The sequence below is a fragment of the Meles meles genome, chromosome 7, assembly GCF_922984935.1.
Source record: "Meles meles chromosome 7, mMelMel3.1 paternal haplotype, whole genome shotgun sequence".
Lineage (NCBI taxonomy): Eukaryota > Metazoa > Chordata > Mammalia > Carnivora > Mustelidae > Meles > Meles meles.
In genome coordinates this window covers 97,181,956-97,199,548 of record NC_060072.1, presented here as the reverse complement: position 1 = coordinate 97,199,548, position 17,593 = coordinate 97,181,956, and the positions used below count along the sequence as shown (strand labels likewise).

At 49.6% G+C, this 17,593-nt stretch overlaps 2 protein-coding genes across 2 annotated transcripts; both read right to left on the bottom strand.

Annotated features, from left to right (window-relative positions):
* Positions 1-499: 499 nt before the first annotated feature.
* INHBE (inhibin subunit beta E) lies at positions 500-2,861 on the bottom strand. Its single transcript, XM_046012863.1, has 2 exons — positions 2,349-2,861; positions 500-2,118 (listed from the first exon to the last, which is right to left on the bottom strand). The coding sequence occupies exons 1-2, from the start codon at positions 2,713-2,715 to the stop codon at positions 1,361-1,363; spliced, it is 1,125 nt and encodes a 374-aa protein (XP_045868819.1). The 5' UTR covers positions 2,716-2,861; the 3' UTR covers positions 500-1,360.
* A 2,250-nt stretch (positions 2,862-5,111) lies between these two features.
* INHBC (inhibin subunit beta C) lies at positions 5,112-17,593 on the bottom strand. Its single transcript, XM_046012785.1, has 2 exons — positions 17,139-17,593; positions 5,112-7,956 (listed from the first exon to the last, which is right to left on the bottom strand). The coding sequence occupies exons 1-2, from the start codon at positions 17,452-17,454 to the stop codon at positions 7,211-7,213; spliced, it is 1,062 nt and encodes a 353-aa protein (XP_045868741.1). The 5' UTR covers positions 17,455-17,593; the 3' UTR covers positions 5,112-7,210.

Genomic DNA, 17,593 nt, shown 5'->3' with positions numbered 1-17,593 from the left:
ATACCCAGAAGGTCAGGCAAGACCAGTGGTCCTGTACCAGCCATTTGCCTCCCCCCCACCCAAGCTCTTTTAGAGCAAGCTGCTTTTTCCTCCTCACCCAGGTCTCCAGATTAGTGATTCTGTGAGTGCGCCAGCAGGGGGGAGGGTCAGCGGAGGAGGGAGAAGCCTACTCCCCACCAAGCAGGGAGCCCAGTGCGATGTCCAGCTTGATCCCAGGATCCCAAGATCATGACCTGAGCCAAAGGCAGACACCTAACTGACTGAGGCATCCAGGTGCCTTTTGGGGGGGGGGGGGGCGGTTAATAGGTTCCCTGCCCAAAGTGGGCTTGAACTCAGAACCCTGAGATTAAGAATCAAATGCTCTACCTGCTGGGCCACCCAGTCACCCCGCCTTTATACTCTTAAAATTTATTGAATTTTTGTTTATGTGGTTCATGTCAATTTACTATTTTAGAAATTAAAACTGAAAACAGCTTGTAACACAATACACAAGCACATATCCTATTAACAACGATGTCAAAAAGATGATGTAATCACATGCCACATAGCTTCTGGAAAACTCCACTGTATACTTTTGAGATAATGAAAATAAAAAAGGCAAATACCATCTTAGTATTATGAAAATAGTTTTGACCTTGTGAACACTCCTGAAAGGGGTCTCAGAGACCTCCCAGGGTCCTCAGACCTCACCTTGAAAACTATCCCTCCGGACTATCACCCCAGCACTTCTTTATGACTCATACTTGTTGATTTTCCCCCTCATTTTTATTAGGAATATATAAACATTTGTCTCCCGAGTGGGTCCTGTCCCCCACACTGGGAAAAACCCGGGAACTTCTTAGGCTCAGTACCCCTCTCAGCCAGCTCCCATTTCTTGGGCTCTCCTAACCTACTTCCTCTTAGCCCCTTGCCCATCTCCTTCTTGACCCTCCCTGGAAGCTGTTCCATAGTTCCTAGCCTGGACCAGCCTGCTTCCCCTGTCCCAAGCCTGCTTCCCTCACTTGAGGACTTTCTTTTCGTGTGAGAGACTAAGTAATTTTTCTCTGCCTTCTCCTTCTCTCCACACCTCCCTCACCTCTGCCACCTTCTCAGAGGGCTTAGGGTAGGAAATCATGCTTCCTGGGGAGACTCCTTTAGAGAGCACACTTTCCCCATCTCCCTACACATCAGCTAGCCTGGAGTAGGCAAGAGTCTGTACGAACAAGTGCCCATTTGGGTCCCCTAGGGGTCACCCCGGTCATCTGGCCACCCAGCCTATTAGGTGGGGGTGTGGATCAGGAATCTAATGTCTGCAGCCACAGATACCCTCGCCTGGGAACCTCCAACTGATCTCTTTACTCCAAATCCCCAGGCCCTCTCGCTAGCTGCAACCACAGGCCTCTACCACCATATCTGGCACATCTGTCTTGACCACATTGCCATCCCGGTCCAGGTAGAGGAGAGACAGAGGCCTTCGGGCAGTAGGGACACAGCAGGAAGTACCCGAGGGCCAAGGGTTGTTGGCCTTGAGGAGGCTGAAGACAGCTGAATGGAAGGAGGCAGCAATGCCAGGGCTGCCAGCCAGGTGTAGGGGGCACTGTCCACTGCAGTAATTCAGCTGGTACCCCTCGGGCTGCAGGATCCAGTCCCGCCATCCTAGTTCCTGGAAGTCTACATAGTGGTCTCGCCGGCAGCATAAGGGGGTCTCAGGCTCACAGGTGGGGGTCCTCCTCCTGGCCCGGCCTGCTCCAGGCTCAGTGGGCCGGATCTTGAGCTCCAGGAAGGGCCGCTGGTCTCCCGCTGTGTCCAGGAGCCGCAGAGGCTGCTGGGCAGAGGTGGCGTTGCCTTCTAGGCGTCCGAAGTTCAGCCGGAGCTTCAGGACGGTGGACTCCTTGGCCCTCAAGCCACTAGGGGGCAGAGTGAGGGCGTGCCAGCCCGGGGCCGTCATCTGGTGCTTAGCCAGGAGTCTGCGGGACGCTGGGTGCCAGCTCCTTGGGCTCCATCGGAAGACCCTCAAGGATAGAGTGCCAGGAAGGGTGGGGAGCACGTGCAGCCAAAGGCGAGCGTGGTACAGGTGGTGGGACTGAGCTGTGGACAGGTGGAAGGTGAGCACGGAGCTGCAGGCTGAAGTGGAGGAATCTGCCAGAGAGATGGAGAAGGGATGGAGGAATGTGAGCTCTCCTCTGAGACTCCTGCCAGCCCCGCCCGCTGCTCTCCCGAGCCCCTTTAGAAGACACAGGGACTGTCTTGAGTCCTCCGTCCTCCGTAACCAGTCAACTCCTCCTCCTCCCACACCCTGCCTTTTCTGTCGGTCTCCCCTTCCGCCTCCCTCTCCCAGTCTGCTCTCTGCCTGCCCCTCCCTCACCCACCTGTGATGGTAGCAAAGCTGATGACCTCCTCCCCTTTTGCAGGAGCCACACTTCCTGGCTGCAGTCTCCGGAGGGCTCTGGCCAGCGCTGCCTGGGGTGGAGGATGAGTTATTCTGGGACGACTGGTCATGTGCAGCCCCTCCAAGATCTGCTGCTTGGCTAGCTCCAGTACCAGAGCGCGTTCTGCCTGGGGCACCAGAATGGGACCTCCACAGGAGGGACATACAGACCCTGCCCCCTGTGCCCACAGCAGTGCCCATAGCAGCACCAGCTGGGGCTGGACATCAGGGAGCCCCATGCTCCTGGGGAATGGCCCTGGGTTGGGTCGGGAGCCCCGGATGGCAGGTGCTCCTTCTGTTGATCTCATTGCGTGGAAGCCAATGAAGGCAGAGGGGCAGCAGAGGTTGTGCCACACCTACCCTCGGCCAAGGGTAGAGCCACCCGCCTTCTATTGCCTGGGACTCAAGAAGACAGTATGTGGATGATCCTGTGGGTGGCTGTGTTTAGCGCAGTCTGCCAGTTTGACCCTCACAGCTCATGGCTGGTTACTGACTGGGGCCTCTTTAGAGCCGCAACTGGGGCTCCCTCACTTAGTGGTCAGCCAACTGAGCCCCAGGATTGGCTGGCTGTACTGCCCATCAGGGCCCTGCAGGGGGTGGAGGTCCCCCTCCACCCCTGGGAGCTCGGGTTTCACCATCTGGCCTGGTCACTGAGTTTGAGGTACGGGTAACGGGGTGGGGGTGCAGTGTGGACACGCATGATGCAAGAAAGAGGATGATTTCACATGCTCAGTCCTCAAGGTCTGGGGCTCGGGGGAGGGACTCGTAGGGGCAAGGTGGGGAGGGCAATTTCCCCACCATACCTCTAGTCCTTCTAGCTTACCCAGACACTTCTGCTGCAGCAGTTCTTAGAGGCAGCTGTTAGTTCCCCTGGTTATTTCTCCAGGGTCTCTGGGCCGGAAGAGCTCTGGTCAATCTCTTCCTAGCAATGGGGTTAGGACAGGGGGGAGAGGAACGGAGTCCTCCTGCCCAGGCCAAGGTGGCAATGCCATGGGGCACAGAAGTTACCTCCTGACCCTGCTTATGTTGGCTGCCCAGAGTCCAGTTGGACTGGAGCACAGCAGCGTGGAGGAGGGCTGGAGTGGGGGTGGGGGGGGCATGTTCCTGCGATGTCGGGGGAAACCCAGAGAGGTAGGGGAGGTGGTGATGCAATCTTACAGCAGGACACAGTCCATCAAGGCTGGCAGAAGGGCGTGGGACTTGGAAGCACCCATACCTACATGCTGGGTCTCTTTAAGGGGACTGTGAGAGTTATGTAAATTCGGGGCATCCTAGGAGTGGTGTGAGGCCTCTGTGAAAGGGGGCAGGACATGGGAGGTTTAAGGACTTTGAAGAGCAAAGCAAGATAAGCAGGGTGACATTAGCTCCAATCCCAGCCCTTCCTCACTGACAAAATGGGAAGGCCAGGGCCCCTCCAGCTTGAATTTATGACGGTAGACTTAATGCTGGCCTTTCTCCTTATGCCCGCAGTTTCTTCAAGAAGCTAGAAGGAAGACAGTGTGATTTGGACACATGCTGCGACTCCATCTTATTAAGCTCTCACCTGTGTAGCCAGCAGGGGGTGGGGGGGGACTGCCAAGAGACTCCCAGATCTGGCACCAGGGGGAGAAAGGTGGCGCTTTGGGGGCTGGGGCTCAGTACCGGCGGCGTCCAGCATGTGGCAGTGTAGCGCCACCGGACCGCAGCTGGCTTAGCGCTGACCAGCTTCCCAGGGAATGGGCTTCTCTGAGGAGAGGGGAGCCGCACAGGACTTTCCAACCTCTCGCTCTGGGAACCCTGGCTCTCCCACAGAAAACAGAGAAGCCAGTCCCCATGCTCTCCCCTATCGCCACTACCAAAGAGTAGAGCTGTCGTCAGGCCCCAAATCACTGCTACCTTTGGTTTTAGACCTCGTCCCATTGACACGTGGCGATGGAGCTTGATGATGGGTGCCAGGCACGTCCTAGAAACCCAGGGCACTGTGTGCTGGGGGGTGGGGAACGCTGGGGTAGAGAAGGGACAAGGAGACTTTTAGACCCTCCTGGCCTTCCTACATTTTTCCCCAGGGCGGAAACATATTCAAGTTCTCTGTCCAGTCCTCTCCTCCCCCGTTCTGAGCAACCTCTCTGTTGGTTGAGGCTGGTGAGAAGGAGTCCTCTACCCCTGGGGTCTGGAACATCGAACTGCAAAGAAGTTTCTGCCCATAGTGGTGTCTCAGAGGGCTTATCTGTTGGGGCCAGGAGGCAGAGTCAAGGGAAGCAGCATCAAGTGCTTGCAAGAGTCGCTGACTCCTCTTCTCCCCTACCCTCTATCAGGTGCCCCCAATTTTCAGCTCTTCCTACCCTCTTGTTGCTGTGCCTGGCCTGGCCCTACCTCCCCACTGACACTTACGTCAGAACCCAGCTATAAATATGCTCTTAGCATCTTAGTCACTTTCCCCAAGAAGTTCTCCCAGGTTATAAATACCCCAGCCATCTGCCTCACAGGCCCGCCCTACCAACCTGGTTGGGTGCTGGGGGGGAGGGACGAGCTCGGGGGGGAGGGGGGGGGGCGGGTAAAAAGGGAGAAGAAGCCGGAGTGATTATCTTGCCCACATGAGAAAAGCCTGACACTGTCTAGAGTTAGGGACCGAGAGGCTCTGGAAGCCAAGGGTTGGAAGAAGACAGACCCACTCTTTCCCTTTTACAAAAGGCAGAACCAAAAAGAAAGGGAGTTAATACCGATTCCGTGTTTATTTTAAAATTTGTTGTTTTGCTCATGATGGAATTTTTTGGCATTCATTTTGCTGCTTTAAAAACATAGCATTGAGATATTATTTATCTCAGTTGATGAATTTCTTGGCACCCCTTTACAATTTGTCCCCCAAAGTGACTGCCTTACTTCACCTCATCTTAATCTTGGCCCCGGGAACTGAAGCTGGAGTTGGAGGGAGAGAGGTCAGATCTAGGGGAGGGGTAGCTTGTAGGGAGAGGAGACACCGTGGAAGGGGGAGGAAGGGGCACAGAAGACTTTCTTAGATGTTCTCCTTAGATGAAGATCTCCTCCAGGCAAAGGTGGCATGACTTCTGTGGGTTGTTCAGGAAGTCCCACATCTCAGGTATGCAGGTCGCCTAAGAAGATCCTCTTCAGACTTTCTCCTCTAGGGTTCCTCTTCCAGGGACCTCAGACCCTGGGAGGAGGGGGTTATACACTGAGCAAACACAGACATCACGTTACCCAAAGGACACGTGGGTTTTGCGCAAACTCGGCCTTGGGTTGCAGACAATATCGACCCCATGGTTCAGGGCTGTCTAACCAAAGGGAGGGAATGATGGGGAAAGAAGGGCAAAGGTCTAAAGGGGACCTAGTCTCAGAGCAAATACCTCCCCTCCTCATTCCACACCTTCTTTTTCTTCTCCCTGTCCCATGCAAGTGGCTCTTGGCCAGTTCCAGCTTCCGGGCAGGTCTCCTGGATGGAGCCCTGGGGGTCAGTGAAGGAAAGCCACCAGCCAACTCTGAGCCCTGCCTCTGCCTCCCCCAACATGTGTGCTCCTAGGATGTCAGCCTACTTGCTGACTGAGCAATGATCTGTCTCATCTCTTAGAGTGAGTATGGAGGGAGAAGAAGAGCAGATAAAACCTAAGTCTTTATTAGTTCTGAGACCAGCAAAGATGGTCCTGGGTGAAGGAGGAGGCCTAAGAAAGAAGAGGAGGAAGCCTAGGAAAGGAAGAGGCATGAAGTGTGGGATAGACATAATAGCTCGGCCCTGAAGAGCCTGGGTGAGAGAGAGCAGAAGTGGGCCGGTGGGTAGACACTGGGTCATCCTCGGTTTCAGCCAGGGTCCTGGCAAGAGACAAAAGAACCATTCAGTTGTCTGTGTTTGCATCACTAAAAAGACTTAATGAAGACCTTATTTATGGATGTGTAGGCAGGCTAAAGGAATGAAGGATGAATGTTGAGGCTCCCAGAGACTAGCAAGAGTGGAAAGCCCTTATAAGCCCCTAGTGCCGAAGCAGTGATATCAGAATCTAGGTGGAACTGGGGCCAGGGAGAGCCAGATAGGAGCTGTAGGGACAGACCACAACCACAGTCACACAGATACATGGCACCTAGGCAGAGGGAACAGGAATAAGAAATATCCTGACCTCTGTCTCCCCCTATCCTTTGATCTCCTGCTTGTGTCCGCCCTTAGCCAAATTCAGCAGGAAGCCAGGGACCAAAGGAGCTGAGGTGAGTCAGCCCTTAAGGGCATAGAGCGGGGCAGAGAAGGACACAGAATGGATGAGGGTGTGCCAAGAGAGCCTTGGCAACCCACCAGGGCCAATAAGGGGCTCAAGATACAGGGAAGAGTAACTTGGGACAGCAGGGATCTAATCTTCAGTGAATCTGAGGAAGGGGCTCTTTGGTAATCCAGAAAACCAGGGGAAGGGGCTGGGTCAACTCATCCTGGAGTGACGGCCATCAGGTGGGAAGAGCAGGGAAGTACCGCGGATTATGGGATGGATTAAGGATGGGCTACGGGTGGCTTTGCCTGGGAACTAGATGGCACTGCTCACGGTTGAGGGTAGGATCAGAGTCCCTGGGGTGGCTCTTGAGCCTGGGAGGCTTGCTGGATAGACTGTGCCCTAGGAGAGAGACTGGTGGTCACGAAGATGGTACAGTGACCCTCCTTAGATGAAGATCTCCTCAAGCCACACATGGGATAATTCCACAGTTTGTTCAGGAAGAGGGAGCCCTCCTTCTGGACAGAGGAAGTAATGGGGTCATTCCCTCCTCTCCAGGAAGGGTACCTCTGTGAGGGCATGTTTGCTTACTCCCACCTTGGGCTGCCCATCCACACGTGGACTAACTACAGCCACAGGCCTCGACCACCATGTCAGGTATGTCAGTCTTGACAATGTTGCTGTCCCTGTCATAGTAGAGCAGAGACAGGGGGCGCCGGGCCGTGGGCACACAGCATGAGCCCCCTCCCGCAGTCCCTGATGCCGTGTTCGCCTTGAGGAGGTTGAGCACTGCGGTGTGGAAGGAGGCGGCAATTCCAGGCATGCCTGCCACATGCAGTGGGCACTGCCCCGTGCAGAAGTTCATTGCATAGCCCTCAGGCTGGATGATCCAGTCGTGCCAGCCAATCTCACGGAAGTCCACAAAGAACTCTTGCCGACAACACATCCTGGACCCACCCTGGCAGTTGATGCCTCGCCGGTGAAGCCGGTGCTTGCCCCCAACTTTGACCTTGGCTGTCACAAAAGGCCTATGGGTAGCCTCACCCAGTATGATGGAGCTCTGGGCTCCTTGGCCTTCAGGCACAAGCTCCAGGGTCAAGTGGCCTTGGCTGCAGGCAGCCTGAGCTTCAGGCCCCAGGAAGAGCCGCTGCCAGCCACTGGCATCCACCTCCAGCTGGTGCCGAGTGGCCAAGGTAAGGTTGGTGTCACGTAAGCCTACTACAAGGATCCTCAGCTTCAGAGTCCAGGTGGTATTGGGAGGGATCTGTACAAAGAACATGAGGCTGGCCTGCTGGATCTCCATGCCACTTGCAGTTCTGTCAGAGGAGAAGTGGAAATCAAGACGGGTCTGGTTGATGTTGGAGAGGCCTGTGGACACAAGAAACCCCAGTCACCGTGGCCTTCTGAGTGTCAATTCTATCAGCTACCTCGTTATTCTCAGCACACTGGAACTCTCAGCCCTCAGTATTGTTGACCACCCTTTCTTTCTTGGCTTCTATGACACAACTCTTACGATTATTCCCTGATTTTCTTTGTTGGCTTTTCTTTCTCTGACCATCCGTTCAGTGCAAGAGTTCTCCAAAGTTTGCCTCTGACCTTCATGTCCTTTTGCTCTACACTGAAGGGAGCTCTTATCCACACTCATGGTCGGCCAACACAATTTTTATGGCAGAGATTCCCAAATCTGGATGTCTAGTCCAGACCATTTTGCACCTCTGGACTGGACGTATAGATCTGGGAATCAACAAGCTTCAGGTCTAAATTTCTAACTGCTTAATTTTGTCACATGAAGGTCCTGCCAGCACATTCAAATCAATTTTTTCCAAATGGAAATCATTCTTTTCCTTGCTATTGCCCCTCTTTCTGTTCTTAGAATTGGGGACACCACTACCCTCCTTATCACCACTAGAAACCCTCTGAGCACCCCCTCACCGCCCATATCCAGTCTTTCACTGCAATGAGTCTATGTATGTCTCCTGTCACTATTACTCTTCTCCACTTTTCTCTCTTCATCCTTCTCCTGCACCTACTGAAACACCTTAATTGGGTTTCTATTCCCTCCACTCCACTGAAACCACTCTTGTCAGGATCACCGACTCTTTCCATACTGCCCAATCCAATGGTTTCACCTCTTTATATTCATCTTATTTGATCTCTAAGCAGTGTTTGACACATTTACCATTCCCTCCTTGAAATATTTCCTTCTCTTGGCTTTTGTGACTCTGGCCACTTTATCTTAGTCTCTTGCTGACAGCTCCTCTTCCTCTGCCTGACCTCTGTATGTTGAAGGTCCTGAGCTCCCTTCTTTTCTCTCTGTATATTCGTCTGTAGAAGGCTATCGTCAATTCCCATGGCTTTCTATTCCATCTGTATGCTGATGACTACCATATATATATATCTATCTATCTATCCCTGGCCCTGACTTCTCCCTGATCCTCAGGCTTGTATTTCCAGCTGCTGATCTGATATTCTATTTGGTTATCTAGTGATATCTCAAGCTTTTCATGTTCACAGATAAACTCTAGATTTATCCCCCCCCAAGCCAAACCTATTCCTTCTCCAACCTAATTCCCTATAAATGCATTGCTTAAGCCAAAACCTTGATTACCCTCATCCCCCACTTTAAAATTACCTGCAAGATCTGGGGCGCCTGGGTGGCTCAGCTGGTTAAGCATCCGACTCTTGATTTCCCCTCGTTATGACCTCAGGGTCACGAGATGGAGCCCCGCATTGGGATCCATGCTCAGCATGAAGTCTGCTTGAGATTCCTCCTCTCCCTCTGCCTCTGCCCCTCCCCTCCACTTGTGCATACTCTTTCAAAATAAATAAATAAAATCTTCTTAAAAATAAAAAATAAAATTATCTGCAAGATCTGCCAACTCTATCTCCAATTCATAAAATAATTTCACTTATACCTGTCTCCTTTACTATATATTAGTTCAACCCACAATCACCTTTTTCTTGAATTAGAGCAATACCTTCCCAAGTGGTCCAGTCTTGTCCCCCAAACCATTCTCTATATATCAGCGAGAGTGCATTCTTTTTAAAGCTTTTATTTATTTATTTGACAGACAGAGATCACAAGTAGGCAGAGAGGCAGGCAGAGAGAGAGGAGGAAGCAGGCTCCCTGCTGAGCAGAGAGCCCGATGCGGGGCTCGATCCCAGGACCCTGGGATCCTGACCTGAGCTGAAAGCAGAGGCTTTAACCCACTGAGCCACCCAGGCGCCCCGAGAGTGCATTTTATTACATAAATCTGATCAGCTTAATCTCTTCAGCTTCAGACTCTTCAAAGGCTTCCCATTGCTATTTGAATAAAATCTAAGCCTCTTAACACAGAAAACATGTATGATCAGGCATTCTGCCATCTAATGACTACATTCTACCCATACCACCCATACTGTCTCTTTTCTGCTCCTTGAACTCACTAAACATGCTCACCTCATGGCCTTTGTGCTTGTGCTTCCCCCTGTCTGAAATGTCTTTCCAAGATCTTTGATTGACTGGCTTCTTTTTGGCATTTGGCTCAAATGTGTCCTTCTTGTGGAGGTTTCTCTGACGAATCTATCTAAAGCAGCCTTCAATTCCACCTCCATCTCTCTAACGCATCATCCTGCTTAACTATTTTTATAGCTGCTATAACTCTCTGTAGTCATCTTGTTTTTTTGTTCATTTGTTTACTATGTGCTTCCCCTCCCCTCCTCTCCTCCCAGCTACCCTCCCATGTAGAACGTAAACTCCATGAAGGTAGAGATTATGCCTGTATGGTTTACCAGTGTCTCTAGTACCTAGTACATAATAAGCTCAATAAACAATTGTTGAAGGAGCAGAAAGTTCAGCTGGGCTTCGTGTGAATTGGAAAGTCAGGAATAAGGCTGCTCTTGACAGCTTTCAAAGTCAACATGACGTCTCCCATCTTGGTGTCTCTAATAAGTCTATTCCATTCTTCTCTTCCTGTGGATCTACTTCTTCTGCTTGTCAGTTTCTTCAGGTCCTAAAATGGTGGCCCCAGCTCCTGAGTCTACAGAATGTTTTACTCAACTCCTCTAAACTAAAGTGACATGATCTTCCGGTGTCCCAATTTCCAAATCCTTGATGAAAAGTCTGATTGGCTCAACTTATCTTGTTATGTCACTAAGCACCCCACCATTAGAATCTCTCTCTCTTTTATTTATTTATCTATTTATTCTTAAAGATTTTATTTTTTTTATTTTTTTTAAAGATTTTATTTATTTATTTGACAGAGCGAGATCACAAATAGACAGAGAGGCAGGCAGAGAGAGAGAGAAGGAAGCAGGCTCCCGCGGAGCAAAGAGCCCGACATGGGACTCGATCTCAGGACCCTGAGATCATGACCTGAGCCAAAGGCAGCGGCTTAACCCACTGAGCCACCCAGGCGCCCCAAAGATTTTATTTATTTATTTGACAGACAGAGATTACAAGTAGGCAGAGAGGCAGACAGAGAGAGAGAGGGAAGCAGGCTCCCCGCCGAGCAGAGAGCCCAATGCAGGACTCGATCCCAGGACCCCAAGATCATGACCCGAGCCGAAGGCAGTGGCTCAACCCACTGAGCCACCCAGGTGCCCATATCTCTCTCTCTTTTAAAGGTTTGCTCATTTATTTTAGAGAGAGAGAGACAAAGAGAGAGGGCACAAGCAGGAGGGGCAGAGGAAGAGGGAGAGAAACTCCCAAGCAGACTTTATGTTGAGCGTGGAGTCAGACGCAGGGCTTAATCTCATGATCCTGAGATTACAACCTGAGTTCGACAATTAACCAACTGTGCCACCGAGGTGCCCCTACCATTAGAATCTCTTAAGTTACCCTAGTTATGGCAGGCAGAACGCATAAACATCAGGGGCTATGGTAGATTATTACATTGTTGGCCCCCAGTGAACTTTGTGCCATCCCTTTCCATATTGTCTGGGCATCGCTATGTGAGTTGATTTGGCCGTGAACTTTGTGCCATCCCTTTCCATATTGTCTGGGCATCGCTATGTGACTTGATTTGGCCAAGGAGACATAGACAAGCATAGTGCAAGCAGACACTTGATAAGTACTTACATAATGATGTTTCACCCTTTTGGAAGCCAGCTACCATGTTTTAAAGAAACTTGGGCTAGACTAATGGATGATGAGGAACCGTGTGGAGAGACTTTGAGGATCAGAGACCATCTTAGATGTTCTAGCCCCATCTAAGTCCCTGACTGAAGGCAGTTACCTCTGTGCCCTCAGCTACTCCTCAGATGGACATAAAGAACTGCCCAGATAAGTCCAGTCAAAGCACAAAAATCATCAGAAATATCGAATTTCTTGTTTTAAGCCTCTATGTTTGTGCTGATTAGTTATATTAATAGGTAACTGAAACAGAAATAAGTAACAAAGTGCTTGGGTGCTCCATAGCAGAGACCTAAAATTTGTAGCCTTGGCCTTGGGACTGCATGGCAGGCAGAGGTTGGAAGGATGGTGAGGAGACTGTTAGTGAAGGTAGGAAGAGCAGTGAAGAAATTGCTATCAGAAGCTGGAGAAAGGGGAACCTGTGTTATGTATTGGCTATCATCTGTGGTAACTTGGAAGCTAGAAATGGTATCTAACAAAGTTGTGAATTTAGCTAAAGATATTTCCAGGCAGAATGCTGAAAGTGCCAATTGGCTTATTTTAGCTGCCTATGATAAGGCATTTCAGGAGTGAGATGAACTAAAAAAGGAACTGTTCAATTTTCAAGCAGAATTTAGAGAAAATATTTCCAACAGGACTTGCTAGATTGAACAATAAGATATTTTTTCATTCCTCACCTCTCTGTCTGGCAATAGATTCTTAAAGTAAGAAATGATCTTGGGGCAAAAATCAAATCCAGGGGATTGCCAGTAAAATATGACCTCAGAGTGAAGATCAAAACATTTAATAATGGGACAACTACAAGACCCTTTGTTAAGATCTAACACTTTGTTAAAATCTAAAAAAAATTAAGATGATGTTCTATAGATCCTCTCAACTAGACAAAAGGGCTTCTAAGAATCTTCAGGGTATCTATCAATCCATAACACCTTGACTTACAACCTAAAGAGGGGTCTGTCTTAATATCAAGTTGAGTGCCTTTTTGTCTGAGTAGATTACAATTTGTTACTTAGAAGACCTGCAGGGTTTTACGGAGAATTTTAGTAGCAAAAGCAGCACAAGTTTGGACTAAAAGGGCCAGAGATGATTCAAAGTGAAAAGAGGTCTCTGGGCCCCCAACGTCTTTGGCTCGGAAGCAGGCTCAGAAAACCGCTCAGCCACAGACACACGTCATTTCCAATTTAAAAGGAAAGACATCTCAGAGGGGTGGAGCCAAGGGCTGAGACAGATCTAGAAGTCAAGGAGAGCACTGGTGGGCTCTCCTTAAGAAGCGAGAAAAATCCTACCAAGGAGTAGAACTAAGTCCTAACCAAGGGAATTCTGGATTTAGGGGAGACTGAGATATGTGCCTGGCTGGATATCAGAACTTTCATGGATCAGTGACTGGTCTGTGTCCCCCACTCCCCTGTCTCCCATACTAAACAGGAGTATCTGTTATGGTGACCCTGTCCCTGTGTCAGCATTGTATGTTAGATGTGTGGGAGGCAGATAACTTGTCGTTTTAGGTCACAGGCAGTGGTATGCTGGTAAATGTTTAGCAACTGGATTCCAGAGGGAAATAAATCCTGATTTGTAGTGTTTGCCAATATCTGTGGTATAAATTCTCCCACCACGGCCAATTTCAAACTGTTCGTGTAACATCACTGGATGAGGAGTTGGGAGATGTTCATAATTTGTTCTCATGAGCCCGTAGAAGCCATTTCCAGTACATCACTGAACGCCCCTACCCCAGTTTCCCCAGAGCCCCCAGCTCTCTCTTCATACTTCCAGCAAGAACAATACTCAGGTCTTGCTTTCACACTATTGTGTGGATGATAGCTTAAATTGGAATAAAAACTTCAAGCTAGCATATCCAAATGCAAAAGGTAGAATCCAGGGGTGCCTGGGTGGCTCAGTCAGTTAAGTGTCCACCTTTGGCTCAGGTCATGATCCCAGGGTCCTGGGATCGAGCCCCACATCGGGCTCCCTGCTCAGCAGGGTGTCTGCCCACTCCCTCTGCTGATTCCCCTGCTTGTGCTCTCTCTCTCAAATAAATAAATAAAATATTTAAAAAAAAGAAGAAGAAAAGGTAGAATCCAGGTGTCAGTCATTCTCATTTCCAAATGTCATCTCAGATCGGCCCCCCTTAGGCTGAATGGTGTACTCATTCATTGATTAGCAAATATGTGGAAAGTGTACAGACTTTGAAGTCAGAGAGAACAGTATTTGAATTCTGCCCCTTGCAAGCTGTATGACCTTGGCCATGTAAATGATCTTCTTTGAGTGTCAGTCTGCTTTTCTGCAATGGGAATGATACACTCCACTTTGTGGGGTGGTTGTTGAAGATTAAATGAGATGAGACAGTCATACTACATACCAGGTACCCATCATTATTGCCACAATGTTGCCAGGAACTGGTGTCAGAGATGCAAAGGTATAAGCACAAAACCAAAAACAAAATAAAGCAAAAACCCAGAATCTGGGTGTATAAAGAAGTCATGGTTCGTGGTCATCTGTCCAGCTTGTACTCATCCAGTCCAAGCTACTTTTCAACTCCAAATGCAATTTACTCCTTCAGACTTTTACTTACATTTCCCGCCTCCATTTAGAATGTTGTTTACTGTTCTCTATCCATTGAAGCCAAACTTATTCTACAACACCAGTTCATTTGCAATCTTCTGAAAGACTTCCCTGTCTCACTAGGACCCAATGAATAATCCCTGGCCCAGCAAGCAATGGGCCCTCCTCTAGCATTATTTCATTCTGCTTTACCTTCTAATTATTTATTCCCAGAAGCAGCAACTACAACCCTCATGGGCGGGAGCTCAGCCTTCGATTTCTTGCTTTCTTCCCCCTTAATCTTCTAAGAATGTTACCCGTATTATTTCATTTAATTCTCCCACCTATCCTCTCACTATCCCCATTTTTCAAATGAGAAAACTATTAACAACTCAGGTCACACAGTAATAAGCAACTGAGCAAGGATTTGAACCCAGGGTTATCTGGCTCCCGAGTTGGTGCTCTTATAGGCAGGGTGCCTGGGTGGCTCAGTTGGTTAAGCGTCTACCTTCAGCTCAGGTCATGATCTCAGGGTCCTGGGATTGAGCAGTGCATCGGGGGAGCCTGCTTCCCCCTCTTTCTCTGCCTGTCTCTGCCTGCTTGTGATCGATCTCTCTCTCTCTCTCTCTGTCAAATAAATAAATAAAATCTTAAAAAAAAAGCATCTGACTCTTGATTTTGTCATAGGTCATGATCTCAGGTTCATGAGATGGAGCCTTGCACTGGGCTCTGTGCTGGCCATGGAGCCTGCTTAAGTTTCTCTATCTCCCTCTTCCTCCTTCTCTACCCCTCCCCCAACTCAAGTTTATGCTCTGCTCTTGCTCTCTCTCAAATAAATAAATAAATGTTTGTCATAGGCAGAAGCCCCCTTTTGAATTATAATAGGGTCTCATACATCACTGGGGATTCTACACTGTGGTCAAGCTGACTTACAGCATGGTTTGGTTGTTTAATACAACCAATGCTTATTGAATATCTAGTATGCTCATGAGATGCCCAGTAGTGTAGCTACTCTGTAGCTACTCAGTAGCTAGGCTATCTTGCTCCACCACTTACCAGTCATGTGACCTTGAGGAATTACTCAACTTTTTTTTTTTTTAAATAAGCTCTTTGCCCAACGTGGGATTTGAACTCACCATCCCAAGATCAAAAGTTGCATGTTCTAGGGCACCTGGGTGGCTCAGTGGGTTAAAGCCTCTGCCTTCAGCTCAGGTCATGATCCCAGGGTCCTGGGATCCAGCCCCACATCAGGCTCTCTGCTCTGCAGGGAGCCTGCTTTCTCCTCTCTGCCTGCCTCTCTGCCTGCTTGTCATCTCTGTCTGTCAAATAAATAAATAAAATCTTAAAAAAAAAAAGTTGCATGTTCTACCAGTTGAGCCAGTCAGGTGCCCCAAGTACTTAACCTCTTTGTGCCTCAGTTTCAGTAACTGTTTTTAAAGATTGATTGATTCATTTATTTAGAGAACCCGAGGGGACAGAGGGATAGAATTCCCAAGCAGAATCCCCACTGAGCTTGAAACTCTATGTTCAATTTCATGACCCTGAGATCATGACCTGAGCTGAAATCATGAGCTGGATGTTTAACTGACTGAGCCCCCTGGTGCCCCACAGTTTCAATATCTTTTTTTTTTTAGTATTAAATATTTTATTTATTTATTTGACAGACAGAGATCACAAGTAGGCAGAGGCAGGCAGAGGGAGGCAGAGAGAGGGGGTAGGGGAAGCAGGCTTCCTGCTGAGCAGAGAGCCCAATGCAAGGCTCGATTCCAGGACCCTGAGACAACCTGAGTGGAAGGCAGAGGCTTTAACCCACTGAGCCACCTAGGCGCCCCAGTTTCAGTATCTTTAAAATGAGGATAACAATAGTACTTGTCTCACTGGGTTGTTGTGAGGATCTTAAGGAGTTAGTGTATGTAAAAAACTTAGAATAATGTGAATAAGATAAAAGTGTTAGTTATTTCTACTATACACTAGCTTCTGGTGATAACATGAGGAATAAATGACAGATCCTGACCTCAAGGGGTCAACATATATGGGAAGACAGACTTCACAGAAAACCTGGAAACAGTCAATTCCACACAAAATTCACGTTCTGGGTGAGGGTAGGGGAGCCGCCAGAGAGGAAGCCCCTCATCCTCAGGTCAGGGTGGGTTTTTTGAGGATGGGAGTGCTGGCTCTTGAAGGGAGAGGGGAGTAGGTGCTGACCCAAGGAAAGGGGCCAGGAATGGGAAGGACCTTCCAGACCCAAGGAAGAGCTCCTAAGAAGCTCAGAGGCCAAAAAGATCACTTTGTGTTCCATTTCTAGGGTCCTGTCTCCAAACTCTTGGCCTTCTCTCCAGCTACCCTCTAAATTCTCCAACTCCTCTTTCCTCTCTGGAGGTAACTTTCCCTTCTACTGTATCTTCTTGCCTTTATCCACCTTTCTGAGTCCCATTTTGATGCTGTTCTGATGTGAAGACCCAAGGTATTAAGATGAGGGAGCAGGGTAGGCTGGAGGAGTACTATAGTCCCGGTGTTTTGCATTTTCCCTTTTTACTCAGATGAGGCATCTGAGTGTTGGGGGAGACAGGGGCCAGAAAAAGGACAGACTCCCTAGCTCCCAGCCTCAGGGGCCAGGCCCAGGAAGTGGATGAGCTCACACCACAGCCTGTGGAAATTTGGGGGAGCCAAAGGAGATGCAGGCAAGCGGTCTCAAAAGAAGTGATATCTACCCACTTCCTAGCTGCCCATTGGTCAAGTTTAAATAAGAGAGCAAGGGGTGGAGTGGGGGTGGGGGAGCCTGGGATTAGGAGATTACTGGGAAGCAAGAGTTGGGAGGGTTTGGGGGAGGGAGTCAGGTGTTAGACTGGGGAGGAGACTTTTCCATCCTTGGGGGAAGATCTGTGGAGCAGGAACCCACCTGTGTCAGCAAAGCTGATGATCTCATATTCCTGTTCCCCATCAGCCTCCGGAAGCGTCCCCTGTGGGGGCCCACGGAGGCGCTGCAGCGCAGTCCTCAGAGCAGCTCTGGACACAGGCTGGTTCAGTGTCGGGCGCTGGCTGAGGCGCAGTTTGTCCAAGATGCGTCTCTTGGCCAGGTCAAGAAGCAGGTCCCGCTGGTGATCCAAGTCCACGGCGGGTCCTCTACATGCCGGACACTGACTATCAGACGCTCTGGGAATGACCACTGTAGCCAGAGCCAGGAATAGGAAGGCCAGGAGTAATGGAGAGATCATGGCTGGGGGAGGCCCTCTTTTAGTGATATGGTTGAGACAGAGCCATAAAACTGGGGCTCAGGATCTCAACAGCTGTGGTCTCAACTCCAACCTGGCCGCCAGGGGCCCTGGAAGGAGAGTGTGTCCAGCTGGCATGACT

Coding starts and splice junctions, on each gene's coding strand:
- INHBC (XM_046012785.1), bottom strand. CDS start 17,454: ATGATCTCTCCATTACTCCTGGCCTTCCTATTCCTGGCTCTGGCTACA. Junction 7,957..17,138: donor CATCAGCTTTGCTGACACAG/GTGGGTTCCTGC, acceptor TTGTGTCCACAG/GCCTCTCCAACATCAACCAG.
- INHBE (XM_046012863.1), bottom strand. CDS start 2,715: ATGAGATCAACAGAAGGAGCACCTGCCATCCGGGGCTCCCGACCCAAC. Junction 2,119..2,348: donor CAGCTTTGCTACCATCACAG/GTGGGTGAGGGA, acceptor TCTCTCTGGCAG/ATTCCTCCACTTCAGCCTGC.